Source organism: Micrasema longulum, unplaced genomic scaffold, assembly GCF_059751315.1.
Source record: "Micrasema longulum isolate JH-2025_06_02 unplaced genomic scaffold, ASM5975131v1 h1tg001264l, whole genome shotgun sequence".
Taxonomy (NCBI): domain Eukaryota; kingdom Metazoa; phylum Arthropoda; class Insecta; order Trichoptera; family Brachycentridae; genus Micrasema; species Micrasema longulum.
Window position 1 is genome coordinate 560,998 of NW_028278451.1, and position 13,762 is coordinate 574,759.

Below are 13,762 nucleotides of genomic sequence, written 5' to 3' on the forward strand. Positions count from 1 at the left end.
TTCATTTATTTTAAATATAACATGTACATAAAAAACATATATTTAATACGTACATATTACAAAAAAGAATAAAATACATGAAAGAGACTCATGTCAAAGTAGTGGGAGAATCCTGTTTCGGAAAACCCCTTCGGATATATGGAACAGATCAATATCCAGCGTTGTTGTTTGGCATAGCTGTAGCCTTCCAACGGTAGGGTGGTCCTGTATATCGGAATATGAAACAATTTATGCTGACGCTATCTTAGGTAATTATCGGGAACATACAAACCAATGCTCATCATAATTTCAGAATTATCGATCATACCGCGCAACAATCGACAAAAATGTGTAGTCAAATACACATTCCTTCTATTCTCTAAACTGTTGTAGCCATGCATACCCTGGAGAAAATCGGTCGGGTAGAGCCGAGGATAATACCCGCACTCTCTCATGCAGAGATATCTCAGGAACAATCTAACACACCCTATTGCTGTCGGAATTGGGAAAATTTGAGTTAGGGTGAAAGACAAATTGACTATGTATACTGAGGTGCACCGATGGTATTGAAAGCAGTAAATGTAAATTCTAAGAAAACGCAAATCTTTTGTCAACGAAGATATGAATTAAAAAATGTAATTTACCGTTTATTAAAGCTTTAAAAAAATGTTTTTGCGATGTGCGGATCTGAAAAGAGGCCACACAACTTCTCAAATGGATCCAAGTATGCGGGTGGCGCGTTCAATGTTAATTTTTGTGAGGTTTTTTTTAAATATATTTTTATTAAAGAAGGTAAAACATAAACAGAAAATATAAAAGGAAAAATAATGAAACCCACTAAACCGCGAAACCGGCTTGACAGCAGGTTTCTTATTTTTCCTTTACAAAGAGAAACGTTAGAGAAATTATATTAATTTAAAAAGTAATATAAACATTATTTAGAACTAAAAGTATACTAATTTCAACACAAAATTTATTTACAAAAACTAAAATAGATGACATTAAATGATTATCAATATAAAGTTTTGTTACACATTAACCATTTAATTATTTTTTTCTTAAAAGCTTTGTCAAAATCATTTTAGAAATCTTATTTAAAATTTGAGTAATTGCATAATGAAGTGTTCTTTGGCCATACCTGGCCAAATTAAAATAAAGTTTTTTTTATTTTAAAATTTTTATTCATAAATTTCATAAAAAGTACATGTTTTTGTAAAATTCTAAACATATCTACTTTTATACATCTAGTAAATGTTATCACTGTAACTCTCAAAAAAAAGAAACTAACTCTTGTGCTTGGAGAGTGACTTAAACTGTTTTAGTTGTTTATTTAAAAGAGTTTATATAATTTTAAATACGAGTACATGAAAAAAAAAAAAAAAACATAGGATTTATAAAGAAAAAACATAAAACAATTATTCATTCATACTAATTAAAATTTAAAGTTGTTTTTACACGAGTTCAAAAAATTTCTTTAGATTAACTTTAAATTTATTTATTGATATATTATTTTTAATAGTTTTTAGTTCATAGTTCAGTTAAATATGTAGCTAAATGAATTATTTCTCCAACTACGCAACGCCTGTAAGAACTTCCATATTTCCTTAGCTTAAATTATCTATCTCCGTTGTAACATAATTCTTAAAGAATTTAAGTTTGAAGTGAAAAATAAAGTGGTGTAAGTGCTGGTCCGATCAGAAGACTTTTTGTTGGTCGTTCCGCAATGGTGTTTTATTAAGACGATGGGGTTTGATTTTGTTTTCAGGATGAATTCCATCCATTCATCGAGGCTTTGATGCCCTTTGTAAAGTCCTTTTCGTATACTTGGTTCAACTTACAAGCGGCCAAGAGAAAATACTTCAAAAAACATGAAAAACGGATGTCCCTCGAGGAAGAACGACACACGAAGTATGAACTGCAGGTAAATTTGCTATTGAAATTAATTATTATTATTTATCTTTTCATTTTTTAATTTATAAATCATATAATACAAAGTATTTTTCAAGTATAATACGTTGAATTACATTCCCAGGAGTTACAACAACTCAATTCGGGACATAAATAATATTAGCATTTAGAAAATAACACATATTGAGAACAACAAAGAAACAAAGCAAGTTTAGCACCTTTATAACTAAATATACAACAACAATACATACGCCTAAAATCTTTTCTTTCACAAGCAGAATAAATATATATGAAAAAACGCTTTTAAGAATAAAAAAAAGTAGTGAATATACTAAGGGAGATAAGGTCATTAACATCACAAGCCATGCAGATGATGCTGCCATAGTGATGATGAGAACATATCCATCTCAGTTAGTAAACATCTGGATGCCTAAGAAATGTCGTATAGTACAATGAACACATGATTATTGGAAACATAATTCGGATATACAAAACGTGTGTCAGACCAAATCATGGTGTATACAACAGAGGCGAGGATAGATAGAGAAAAGAAAAAAAGAAAAAATACGAAAAATCAAGTAGAAAAACTTAATATAAAAACTAAATAGAAAAACCAAATAACTGCTCAGAACGTCAGAGATGAAAGTGATAAAGGCAATGGCAGGGAACCCAAAAGAGGCAGAATCTAGAGTCAAGAAGTTAGACGGATTTGCGATACCCATTGCATAGTAAATAAATTATGGAGAGATGACGTCAATAATTCCATTAATCGACAGCTCTATTATGAATAACTTATAGAATACCTCAAAGGCGCTTTACAAAGTGATTATGTAAAGATATCAATTTAATTTTAACTTTTTAATTTAAGGAAAACAATGTACTTTGTCACCACATGCTAAGGATTTATTCAAATGATTTAGAGAACAAGTGGGTTTTAAGTTTTTTCCGAAACATCACTTCACTCCCACAGTTTCGCACCTCTGCTGGGAGAGCATTGCATGCCGTAGGGCCTGCGATCGCAAATGCGCGTTTCCCGAATTTAGAGCGCTGTTTGCGTAGAGGTATAATAACTTTTCCTTTCGACGAAGGTGTAGGTGAACTTAGCGTAAGACGTCTGTCAGCTAGTTCATCTGGAATGTAGAATTCCCTTAGATGTTCTGGAGCAGAGTTGTGCAGTGACTTATACATAAGTCAACAGAGTTTGTATTCCACCCTCTGTGGAAAACGTAGCCAGTGTAATTCCCGAAATAGCGGAATGATATGATTGAACTTAGAGATTCCGAAAATAAGTCTCGCTGCGGTATTTAATACAGACTGTAGGCGAGAAATTTTATTCATTGGTAGAACTTGACTAGAATTGACTTGATTTTATAATCTAAAGCGAAATACTTAACAAATGATCAAAGCACGATGCAATTAGTGCTATAACACAGTGCCTTATGCACCATCTGGCACATGTAAGAGTAAAAATGAGACTTTACACCAAAGGCACTTTTTGATGTTTTGTTTAATGCGATAATTTTAAAAAGTTTTAAAATTGTCTTCCTTAAAGTTTGAAAATTTTTTGTCCACATCGTCAACAATGTTTTAATCAATAGGAAAAGATGCTTCATTGCTTCTCTACATAAAATCACTTTTTTACTAATAACTGTAACTTGCATATTTAAAAAAAATCTCCGTTAGAAACATTTAAAAATAACGCAATTTCTTCAATGACGCTACAGCCCAAATCGAGCCTTGGCCTCCTTCAACTTTTGCCCCTAACTCCGCCTGTCCTCAGCAGCCATTTTCCAATTGGCAACTTGTAGAAGCTGTGCTGCATCTTTTTTTACTTCATCCTTCCCCCTCAGTCTTGGCCTTTAATCCTTCTTTTACCCCCTGGAAGTCCAGTCATGACTCTCTTAGTTACTCGCGCATCAGCCATTCTTTGTACGTGTCCAGCCCATCTCAACCTGAGCAGTTTTATGTGGGTTGATAGGTTGGGCTTCATATATGCTGTACAATCTGGCATTTTGTCTAATGCGCCGCTCATCTCCATCTTTCACGGGACAACAGATTCGGCGAAGAACTCTCCTTTCAAATATATCCAGCATTTTAGCGGACCTTACTGTCAGAGTCAGTACATCGTATACATAGGTATCGAACGATATACGACACATATTACAGATTAACTGCTAGAAAAAAACAACTTTGGGTCTTTACAACTTTCCCTTGCGGAGCTCACAAAGTGTGACCCTCCTGATAGAAAAAATGAAAAATGATTCAAATACGCTACAATTAATGATCTAGTAAAACATAAATCACCGATTTCTTCAGCAAAGAAATCAATAATGCATATTTTTTTAATTAAAAAGGATACCTTGATGATAACTAAACTTTTTTGCATTATTTTTCAGAATGAAAAGGCAGAGGTAAAACAAAAATGGGCCTCTCGTCTATTGGGCAAGTTGCGGAAGGACATAACACAAGATTGTAGAGAAGACTTTGTTCTGTCAATAACGGGAAAGAGGCCCGCAGTATGTGTCCTGTCCAATCCTGACCAGAAGGGGAAAATGAGAAGAATCGATTGTTTAAGACAAGCAGATAAGGTAATATTTACAAAACTCAACAATAATTACTAAGTGATGTTTTAATAAAGTGATTAATTTTTTTTCCGCCCATAGTGCTTTTAAATATACATAAAGTAAAATGCTGATGAGCAGAAACACTGTAGTAATAATTACACCACGAAGCCACCGAAACGAAGATAAATTTAAGATCGCTTTTAAATCAAGATAAAATGAAAATACTACTAAAACACTTGTAAATTTTATTCTTAAATTGTACATTTTTTCAGGTCTGGCGACTGGACTTGGTTATGGTTATTCTGTTCAAAGCAATCCCCCTCGAGAGTACGGACGGTGAGCGCTTGGAGAAGAACCCCGAATGTACGCAGCCAGGACTATGCGTGAACCCCTACCATATCAACGTCTCAGTCCGGGAGCTTGACCTGTACCTCGCCAACTTCATCAACAGCTATGGTGAAGACTATCGCATACCCATCGGTCGATCCCTTTGATATTTTGCCTAGATCGAGTAGACGTTATGAACTAAAAATAGATCACATTCAGTTCAATTCCTTTTGGATATTATTATCTGTTCCCTTTTAAAGTTAAAAACAAAATTTATTCATTAACACAGTTAAGTCAAATATTTTTGCTTTTCAATTGATATTTTTCTTTAAAATTTTACTTAAACCGAGTTTTAAGACGAAATACATAAGCCATAATTGATCACTCATCCACTGAATTCTATTTTATTTTAAAACGATAAATATAGCGTTTGGTAGAGTTAAATTTATGCTAAGTTTTTATAATAACAAAACATAACCAGAAACTTTAGTTTAATTTAATAGGTTTTTGTATTTGTATTTATTTTGCACCACAACAGGCCAATTACAGAATCACAGCACTGGCTTGAGAAAAATCATTTTTTAATATTAGTGATTTCGCCAGGAATCGAACCTGGAAACCTCCGTGCTTGGGTAAGTGTCTTAGCTATGACACCACGGAGGCTACCATTGAAGGAACACACTGTTGCACTCATTGATATTCTACTTATAAATAACCTTCCATTTTTCTAAACTGTTTTATAATTTATGATATTATTTAAATAAGCAAAATTTTAATGGACAACTTCGAATTAAATATAGGAAATGCGAATATCTATAGAAATTTGTTTCAAATGAACATGTTCATACGGAGTTTATATTTTATCCCGTAATTTAAAAAATACGTCATGCCTTGTGCAATCTTTTGATTTCATTTCTGATTGAAATTGTTAACTGTTGTTACCGGGGGGGTGTTTTTTTCATTTTAAAATGCGTTATTTTCAGATATCCTTAGTGGCACAAACTACCAGTCGCAATCCAAAAACAAAGATCACGATAGTGACGGGAAAAACAAAGGTAAAACTGTGATCGTGGCATGGCGATGTTTCAGTGTTTTCTTGGTGTTTCCTCGAGTTTGAGCTCATACTAACTCTTTGCACCTTTGACAGTAAATCCAGCATCAACTGTTTAGTCTTGAAGCATGTTTTGATGTTACTCGATGTTATTGTTTGCACGAATCGCTGTGTTGTTTGTTTTATTGTGTGTTTTATCTAAATGTGTTTATTTCGTTGTTTACTATTCTGTAGGTTAAGAAAATCATACATCCTCCGAAACAGTGTGATGCATCTAGTCCAGAAAACAAAAAGACCAGTTTTCGGTGTTGATATTTCGCACTTAAACCGATTTTTCCATAAAGTGTTCATTTTTGCACCGAATGAAAGATCGTATTCCTTAAATAGAATAGGTATCCCCTTTTTATTCCATTCTTGCTTTTGTTACACAATCGACGCTTTTAAAAAACTTAGCTTTACGTTATCTAGTTTTGACCACATTGTTTAGAGACATTACATCGTTTGTGTTTAGAAAAAAAATCACCACACAGACCGTTTTTAGAAATGTTTTTTATCGTCATTGTTTTGTGACTTCTAACTTTGTGTTCAGTTTTCATTTATCGATTATGACCTTCAGGATTGTTTGATTCTCACAGCTGATTAATGATCCATCTCCCTTCCTTTGTTTCTTACCCGTCCTGTGAACTCGGCGTGTTAATATTTTTTAGAAGTTTCTCGTAACTTGTTGCAGGTTTCAGCCACAATCCGTACAATGGCGTCATCTGCAACGACATCATCATGGCCACCGGCGTCTTTTCCTCAAGGGAGCTGTGGAAAATATCTAAAGGTGATCGATATGGCAACATTTATTTATTTTTAGACTCAAATTATACGCTGAACACATTGCTCACTGTATTAGAGGTATCAAAATTTTAAAATGTAAAGAAATGTTAAGGCCTGATGATGAGTTACATTCTTGTTTTACGAAAAAAAATCAAAGTTTTTTGTCTTCTAATTATTATTTCGAGAATCCTTTCCTTCAATTTCCAATCCTTTTGCTTTTCCATTACATTATTAAGTTTTCCCATTTCCTTGAAAAACTCTCTGTCAGCTTTAAACTTTAACAGACTTATTAACTTTCATCATTTCACCAAAACGGCAGCATACTCACTCTGGCATTAAATTGACTTTCCATTACGAATATTTTGTTGAGCGTTCAATTTGAAATTGACGTAAAATAAATCTACTGAGTGGTTTAATGATTTGTAATTAAGCTCTGGATGCATTTATGTGGTTTTTAACAGCGCACTGATTTTTTTAACAGCAAAACCCTTATGTGTTGGAAAATTGTAAATTTGATGCAAAACCTTGATTTGTAGTTGTAAACAAGATAAATGGAATCAATCCCTTTATTATTTAATTTTAAAAACTCAGAATTAGATAAGATTATGTAAGCTTTAAAAAAACTTTAAAACCATTGGTTTTCAATAGATCAATATGTTGACCTTGTGCCTGTATCCCAGCAGCGTCCATACTCCAGGAGACTGGAGACGATGGCGGTGGAAGTGGCGGAGGATCTGGCTCCATCAAGCTGGAGCAAGGAGGGTACTACTGCGGTGGATATGGAAGCCCGGCTCCTCAGCCAACTGCTCCTCCTTCAGGGTTTGACTCCGCCGCAGATAGAGCCACTCCTCAAACAATGCTTGTGGGCGGCTGCTTCAGTGAGTATTGCGGTATCTACATCTGTATTTTCTACTATCTTTAAAGTTTTATTTATACCGGCATTGACATATTTAGTCTCTTATCTATTTTAGTTTCATCAAACATCAATCATCATATTTATTTTGATAATTATTGGATTACTGGTTATATTCTTCAAAAATTCGAGTTTCAAAAGTAAATTAGGATTTATGTGCTTGTTTATCATTTGCATCGAATCTTGCGTGATACAAAATTAACTTCTTGATTTTTTGATCAATGTTTCACTGTATGCATTGCTGTTACTTGCATGACTGTGCTAGTTTTATTGCATTTTCTAACATATTTATTGAAAATTGTTACTCTTAATAGTAAAATACTTGTAGTTAAAAAAATATATAGTGTGAAGACCTAGCAACACCTTTGTGGAACCCCATTGCCAAACTATTGTTGATGTCATATAAAAATAAAAAACGCGTACTTATCATTGACCCAATATAAAATTTTAGAGCTATTTTAATCGGGTTGAGAGTAGCTCTCTATTAAAATATAATAGTTTGCTGAAGAGCTGGGTTGAAAACTTAGACCTCTGATTTGTAAATGCACAAATCTATCACGGGACCACAACCTAGTATTTTCAGCAACATAATTTTTTATCTCACTTTTACGTATTTCAACCATTAAAAACATTAGTTTTATCAATTTGATGCCCTTACATAAAACCCAGAAAATTAGTTATGCAAAATTTTAATAAGTTATTAGTATTTTTCATTTGAAACTATTTTCGAAAGCAGTTTTTCTAAGCGCTGTGGAGATTTGAACTCTACATATTTAACTTTCTTCTGTACAGTATCCACCCTTCCTCACAACGCTTCGAATAGCCTGGTTACTTCGTCAGGACAAGCTGGAGGAACTTTAGTTGGACCAAACACCATTTTCTATCAACCACACGGTGGCACTGCAGACCATCATGCTGGGATATATTCAAACGGTAAGAGCTTACTAAAGTTTAAATCGTAACGGCTAAAAAAATTTTTTTCAAGGAAATCTGTCGTCAAATTACAATTTCTTTCAATCGAACATTAAAATAAAAGATGTTATTTACTTAATTAAGTTTCAAAACTAATGCGAAAAATAGATACTAAGAGAAAACTAGCAAAATAAACATATAAATAAATGAATATTGATAAAAGTCTTCATTGGAAATAAAAGGAAAAGAGAGGAGGTATTTCTTTAGACGTGGTTTAAACAATGAAATGTAAAAACACATTTGATTTTGGACCGAAGATGATTCCACAGTCGAGCCGCATGAACAGTATGAGTTTGAAAAAAAAAAGAATTATGGATGGGAATCAAAAAGGTTCTTTGATAATGTGAAAGAAGATGGACGGCATGAATTAATAGTCGTTAAAAAAAACATCCAGGAATAGTGGAGCGTTAGGACTGTGAAGTACAGTGATCAGAAATGAAAGGGTGAGAATGTTTAATTATCGTATGATGATGTCTAGGTGAAGTCTTACCCCAGTCAGTGGTGCATCACTCTGGCCTAGGAGGGAAGTATGGGACTGATAGCCACGGGACTCCTGGTGGCTCCAACCCCGATACTCTAAGCGACTTTGTGACCTTTGTCTGCCAGGATTCTGGAGATGGTCCTCAGACCTTGCAGGTAATGTGCCTTTGATATTAAAGAACGTTTGATTTGTTTATTTCTTATTTATCAGGGTTTGATTTCAACCCTTAGAGAGTTTGTCATCACTGAAAGATATAACTAACATTGAAGTTTGAGGATGGATGCACCTTATACGTGACTTGGTGGATATGACTAAGACACGAACTGTGATGTGACATGCTTCTTTACCCCCAGAGAGTGCTCAGTTTGAGGATTTTTTTTTAATACGACGAGACTTTCATCGACTCCGTGTAACGACCACACTGATGATGAAACGAAAATAATGTATCGACAATGACACGTTTGCCTACTGTTAAAGAGAACTCGGGTTCGATTCCCGACATTGTTGATATGGATAAAAGGATGTTTTCACACCATAATATTTTTTAGTTCCTGGAGTGGTACCTAAAGCGTAAGACTGATCATCTCACCTTCACTGAACGCTTTACGCTCCTGTTTATGTCATTTTTATTTACCCGAATATAGGCACGTATTCAGTGTTATAAAAACTAGAAAAACTTGTATTAATTAATAAATAAGTTGTTAAAAATTCTTGATAAAAATCCCAATAATATTCAAGTACCTGTTTATCAAACTGCTCTTCTACGAATATCCTCCTGAACACCATTTAAAATTGACGTAAATATATCAAAGTATTTTTTGGTTTGTGTTATTTTTCTTAATAAAATATTGGTGTTTTTGGTTATTTTAGGTTCATGGCGGAATGTCTAGAAGTCCAAAGCCCCACTACTTTACAAGTAGTATGCTACCACCACCTCCTCTTCCACCTATGGCGAGACCTGTGGCCATCATCAGATCGACAGGTGAGAAAATAAACTTAGTCACGAATACTTTTTCCTAATTTTAAAAGAAACTGATCAACAGCGCTAATTTGTCAAACGAATCAGTGGAAGTGTACCAAGTACTTTTAATTTATCACTTATGTAGATTTCTGTTGCTGTGACTTCGCTGGACAGCGCGTATTTGAGGCGTCCAATTTTCGATGACTGGACCCATAAATCGGGCACAATATCACTTATGAATTGGTTTATATCGACTGTTAAGGCATCAATCATCTGCGGCGTATTTGCATATACCAGTGATTTAACGAAGCCTCACAAGAAAGGTTTAATGACGTTGAATCACACGATCTCGGTGGCCGATTGACGTCGCCGAAAGGCGAGATAACCATGCTGTCAAATTTGTCGTGCAGATGATACATCGTTGCGTGCGTTGTATGGCACGTAGAGCAATCTTGTTGAAACCACGTCTCGTTAAGATCCGTATCTTGAAGTTCAGACTGCCAAGAATTTGTTATAATCGACCTGTACTTCTCGCCGTTGACATTTATAGAAATACCTGTCCATTTTGGAAGAAGTACGAGACAATCACCCCGGCACACCAAATAGAGACTTTTCTGGATGCATTTGCAACTGATGGATCTCATGTGGATTGTTATCTTCCCAAAGGGGACAATTTTGCTTGTTTACATAGCCATTCATCCAAAAATTGACCTCGTCGCTAACGATGATTTTCCGTCCGAAACTTGCCTCGCACCGAGCATTCATTTTACTATTAAAGTTTAACATATTGTACGGTTTACTCAATAATGTTTCTTTTTGTGAAGATTTGCCCAGCATTCATTATTAATACCTCCAAAGTTGACAGCTGTAGCTTAACCAACATGGCCGCCATACACTGTTTAAGTTCGAGCGCTATTGGAAAGCCCTTTACGTATTTGTAAATAAACACGATATACTCTGGATTCGGGCAAAGAAATTTCAGGTTTCTGGACCTCAAAATATTCAACATGTAACCCGAACATTACAAAACCATGACCCGAATTCAATTTCATAAATTTCTGAAAAAATGGTTACCGGATTCAGGTAGAGAAAAATTGGAAAACCTACTTAAAAACATTCTAAAATAATAAATTGTTTAGGTATTTAAATATTGTATAACTAGAAGATAGTCATCTTCTTGTGCCTTAAAACAAGTTCTACCTAGTTAGGAAGACTGGACATAATCCAGAGAAATCTAAGTATGTATGTAGTAGCTAAAGAAATTGTATTTTTTTGTGAATAAACTATGATTATTATAATTTTTGTAATAATTTAAATTATTAATAATTTAAATTAAATTATTTAATATCTTATGGTCGAACTTAATAAAGCATAAATAAATAAAATTTCAACCATATTAAGAATTGAAACAGAGACGAGGCAAACGCGTTATCGAAGCCAACAATTAATGAATAAAAAAAATCTTAACACATTACAACTGAGATAAATAACATTTTAGAGAATGAAGTATGGTAGTCTAAGCATTGATAGAATTTATGCCCTGTCGTTCGCTGGTTTAAGTTGCCATATTACACACACTGTAACATTTATATTATTTTCCATGTTTAAACATTCAGATTTCTTCAATTCTGCAAAATGTTGATTATAACATTCAACTGGAAAAAGTCAGAGATATGAGATCTTGGTGTCATATTTGACGAAAAACTTAAATTCAAAAGCCTCATCATCCACATTACTTCTAAAAGTATGAAAACTTTGGGTTTCATTCTGAGAACCATAAAGTATTTTGAATCAGTTAAAATAATGAATCTCATGGATATATTCTTGGTTAGAAGCAAATTAGAAAACAACTCTACTATATGGTCCCCTTTTTACAAAATTCACATAAATAATGTTGAAAGAGTCCAACGAAAAAATTTAAGATTCATTAATTTTAAACTGCATATTCCTATAGAACAAATTAAATTTTGAGTCTTTGTTAAATTATTGGAATTTACATACCCTGGAGGATCGCAGGAAAATAGCTGACCTAATATTTTAACTAACTTCTGGACACAAAATATTAATTAAAAAACGTTGTTTTTACACTAGCATATTTCATAGTTCCTGAAGCCTTTCTTACCTTTATGTTACAGAAATGATTAATACACGCTGCTATTAGAGTACCAATGTTGTGCCCAATGCACCATTGGATGCGGCAGAGAATGATGACGATGAAAATGTTTTTCATCTCAGTTTTTATTTGTGAAGTGTTATCTTAATAACTCTCTAGGAGTTAAAATCGAGTGTTTGACAACATTTGGACACACTGAAAAACTTTTTATTTTCAGGTGATTTAATATCAGGTTCGTCAAGCCCCCCAGCGGCGTTGTCCCCCGGTGAGCGTCTGAGAGGGCTCAGCCCCTCGCCTCCGCCCCCGCAAGGAGCCGGCAGCCCCCGCCGGAGAGGCTCGTCCCCCTTGGGGCCATCCCCGCCGCCGCAACAGCCCCCGGCCTACGCCCCAAGAGAGTACTCTCAGGCATTCAACCACTTCCACCCGCAGTCTTCACAGGTTTATTTATTTATTTATTTTATTTTATTTTATTTTATCAGGTCATTTAACAAAAGAGCAAACTAAAAAACATAATATTATGTTAATAAAATTTGTATAAAACCACTCACCGACTTATCTGTCTACCGGTTTCGAGACGTAACCCGTCTCTTCGTAAGGACAACAACACTACTCCAACATGCAAATACTACTACACACCTTCACCATAGTCAATTTGCAAAAATATAAAATCGATTAAAGGCTCTTAAAAAAACACACATATTGATGCCAGCAAAACCTTACATGACACCGAGAAAAAACCATGAGATGTTCATTCGCAGTCACGTCAAAATGTTTATAAAGACATATTATTAGGGGTTTTTAAAACGATATTTTTATTTTGGTGTTGGACATTTTGATTTGACCAGCGGTTTCTTGATTTCCAGGTGTTTAACTACCCTTCCATCAGCTCTATGAGCAGTATTGCACCGGGAGGAATTTCGCCTTCAAACCTTAGTCTCTACTCTACAGCTATAACAACTCCTAGAACTGCAACGAGAACGGCAGTACCAAGGTATGCTTATTTATTTTAAAGCATTTACATTGTGTTATCTAAAACATTCCAGTTTGTAAATGAAAGTTATTGGTGTAAGGTCATTGCAACTTATCATAGAAATAAAAGACGAGTGATATTTGAATCTAAAAATTTGTACTGACTAGTGACTGGCTTCATCACTTTTAGTGACATATTTGAGACTGTTTTTATTTATTATAAAATAAAACGTATTCATTTATAAACGTATGTGAAATATAAGCAGATGAGAGAGCAGATGAACGAGCAAAAGCCGCATCTTGTAAAAGACCGGCACCTTTCTTCTCAGAATTCCCCCTTAGCTTTGCCAAGCGCTGTATAAAAAAAATAGGCAGCAGCGTTGGGAGGATTACTACCGCAATTTTTCTACCGTTAAAATCACTAAAATATTTTTCCCAGCGCTGGCTGATGCAGCAAACTTCGGCCGTTATCACCAAAGTACTTTCAAAACGACCTAAACCTTTACTGGATACGGAGCCATGAGAGTTACCTATATAGGTTTAAATTAAGGAATGATGACTATTGTCCATGCGATGATATTTCTTCACAGAGTATCGAATATTTGTCATTTCAGTGCCCATTTTTCAGTTTACAATGCCATAATCTTGAAGCAGAATGCAGGAAAGATGGAATATCTTTAACAGATATTCACATTGTCGTTA

At 34.4% G+C, this 13,762-nt stretch overlaps 1 protein-coding gene and 1 long non-coding RNA gene across 18 annotated transcripts in view; one reads left to right on the plus strand and one right to left on the minus strand.

Moving 5' to 3' along the window:
- The window catches only part of LOC148276174 (uncharacterized), a 164,157-nt gene that overhangs the window by 131,413 nt on the left and 18,982 nt on the right, over positions 1 to 13,762 (minus strand). The window lies entirely within an intron of this gene.
- NfI (Nuclear factor I) overlaps positions 1 to 13,762 on the plus strand; it is a 55,420-nt gene that overhangs the window by 37,306 nt on the left and 4,352 nt on the right. For 2 of the 17 annotated variants that reach the window (XM_088234641.1, XM_088234645.1), the window contains exons 2-12: positions 1,745 to 1,900; positions 4,284 to 4,475; positions 4,724 to 4,931; positions 5,762 to 5,833; positions 6,560 to 6,655; positions 7,332 to 7,541; positions 8,357 to 8,497; positions 9,015 to 9,172; positions 9,888 to 9,999; positions 12,309 to 12,529; positions 12,955 to 13,082. In XM_088234641.1, the coding sequence (XP_088090767.1) occupies positions 1,745 to 1,900; positions 4,284 to 4,475; positions 4,724 to 4,931; positions 5,762 to 5,833; positions 6,560 to 6,655; positions 7,332 to 7,541; positions 8,357 to 8,497; positions 9,015 to 9,172; positions 9,888 to 9,999; positions 12,309 to 12,529; positions 12,955 to 13,082 (1,694 nt within the window). The remainder of the gene's footprint in view (positions 1 to 1,744; positions 1,901 to 4,283; positions 4,476 to 4,723; positions 4,932 to 5,761; positions 5,834 to 6,559; positions 6,656 to 7,331; positions 7,542 to 8,356; positions 8,498 to 9,014; positions 9,173 to 9,887; positions 10,000 to 12,308; positions 12,530 to 12,954; positions 13,083 to 13,762) is intronic. The other 15 variants (XM_088234642.1, XM_088234646.1, XM_088234644.1 and 12 more) reach the window with 10 other exon arrangements.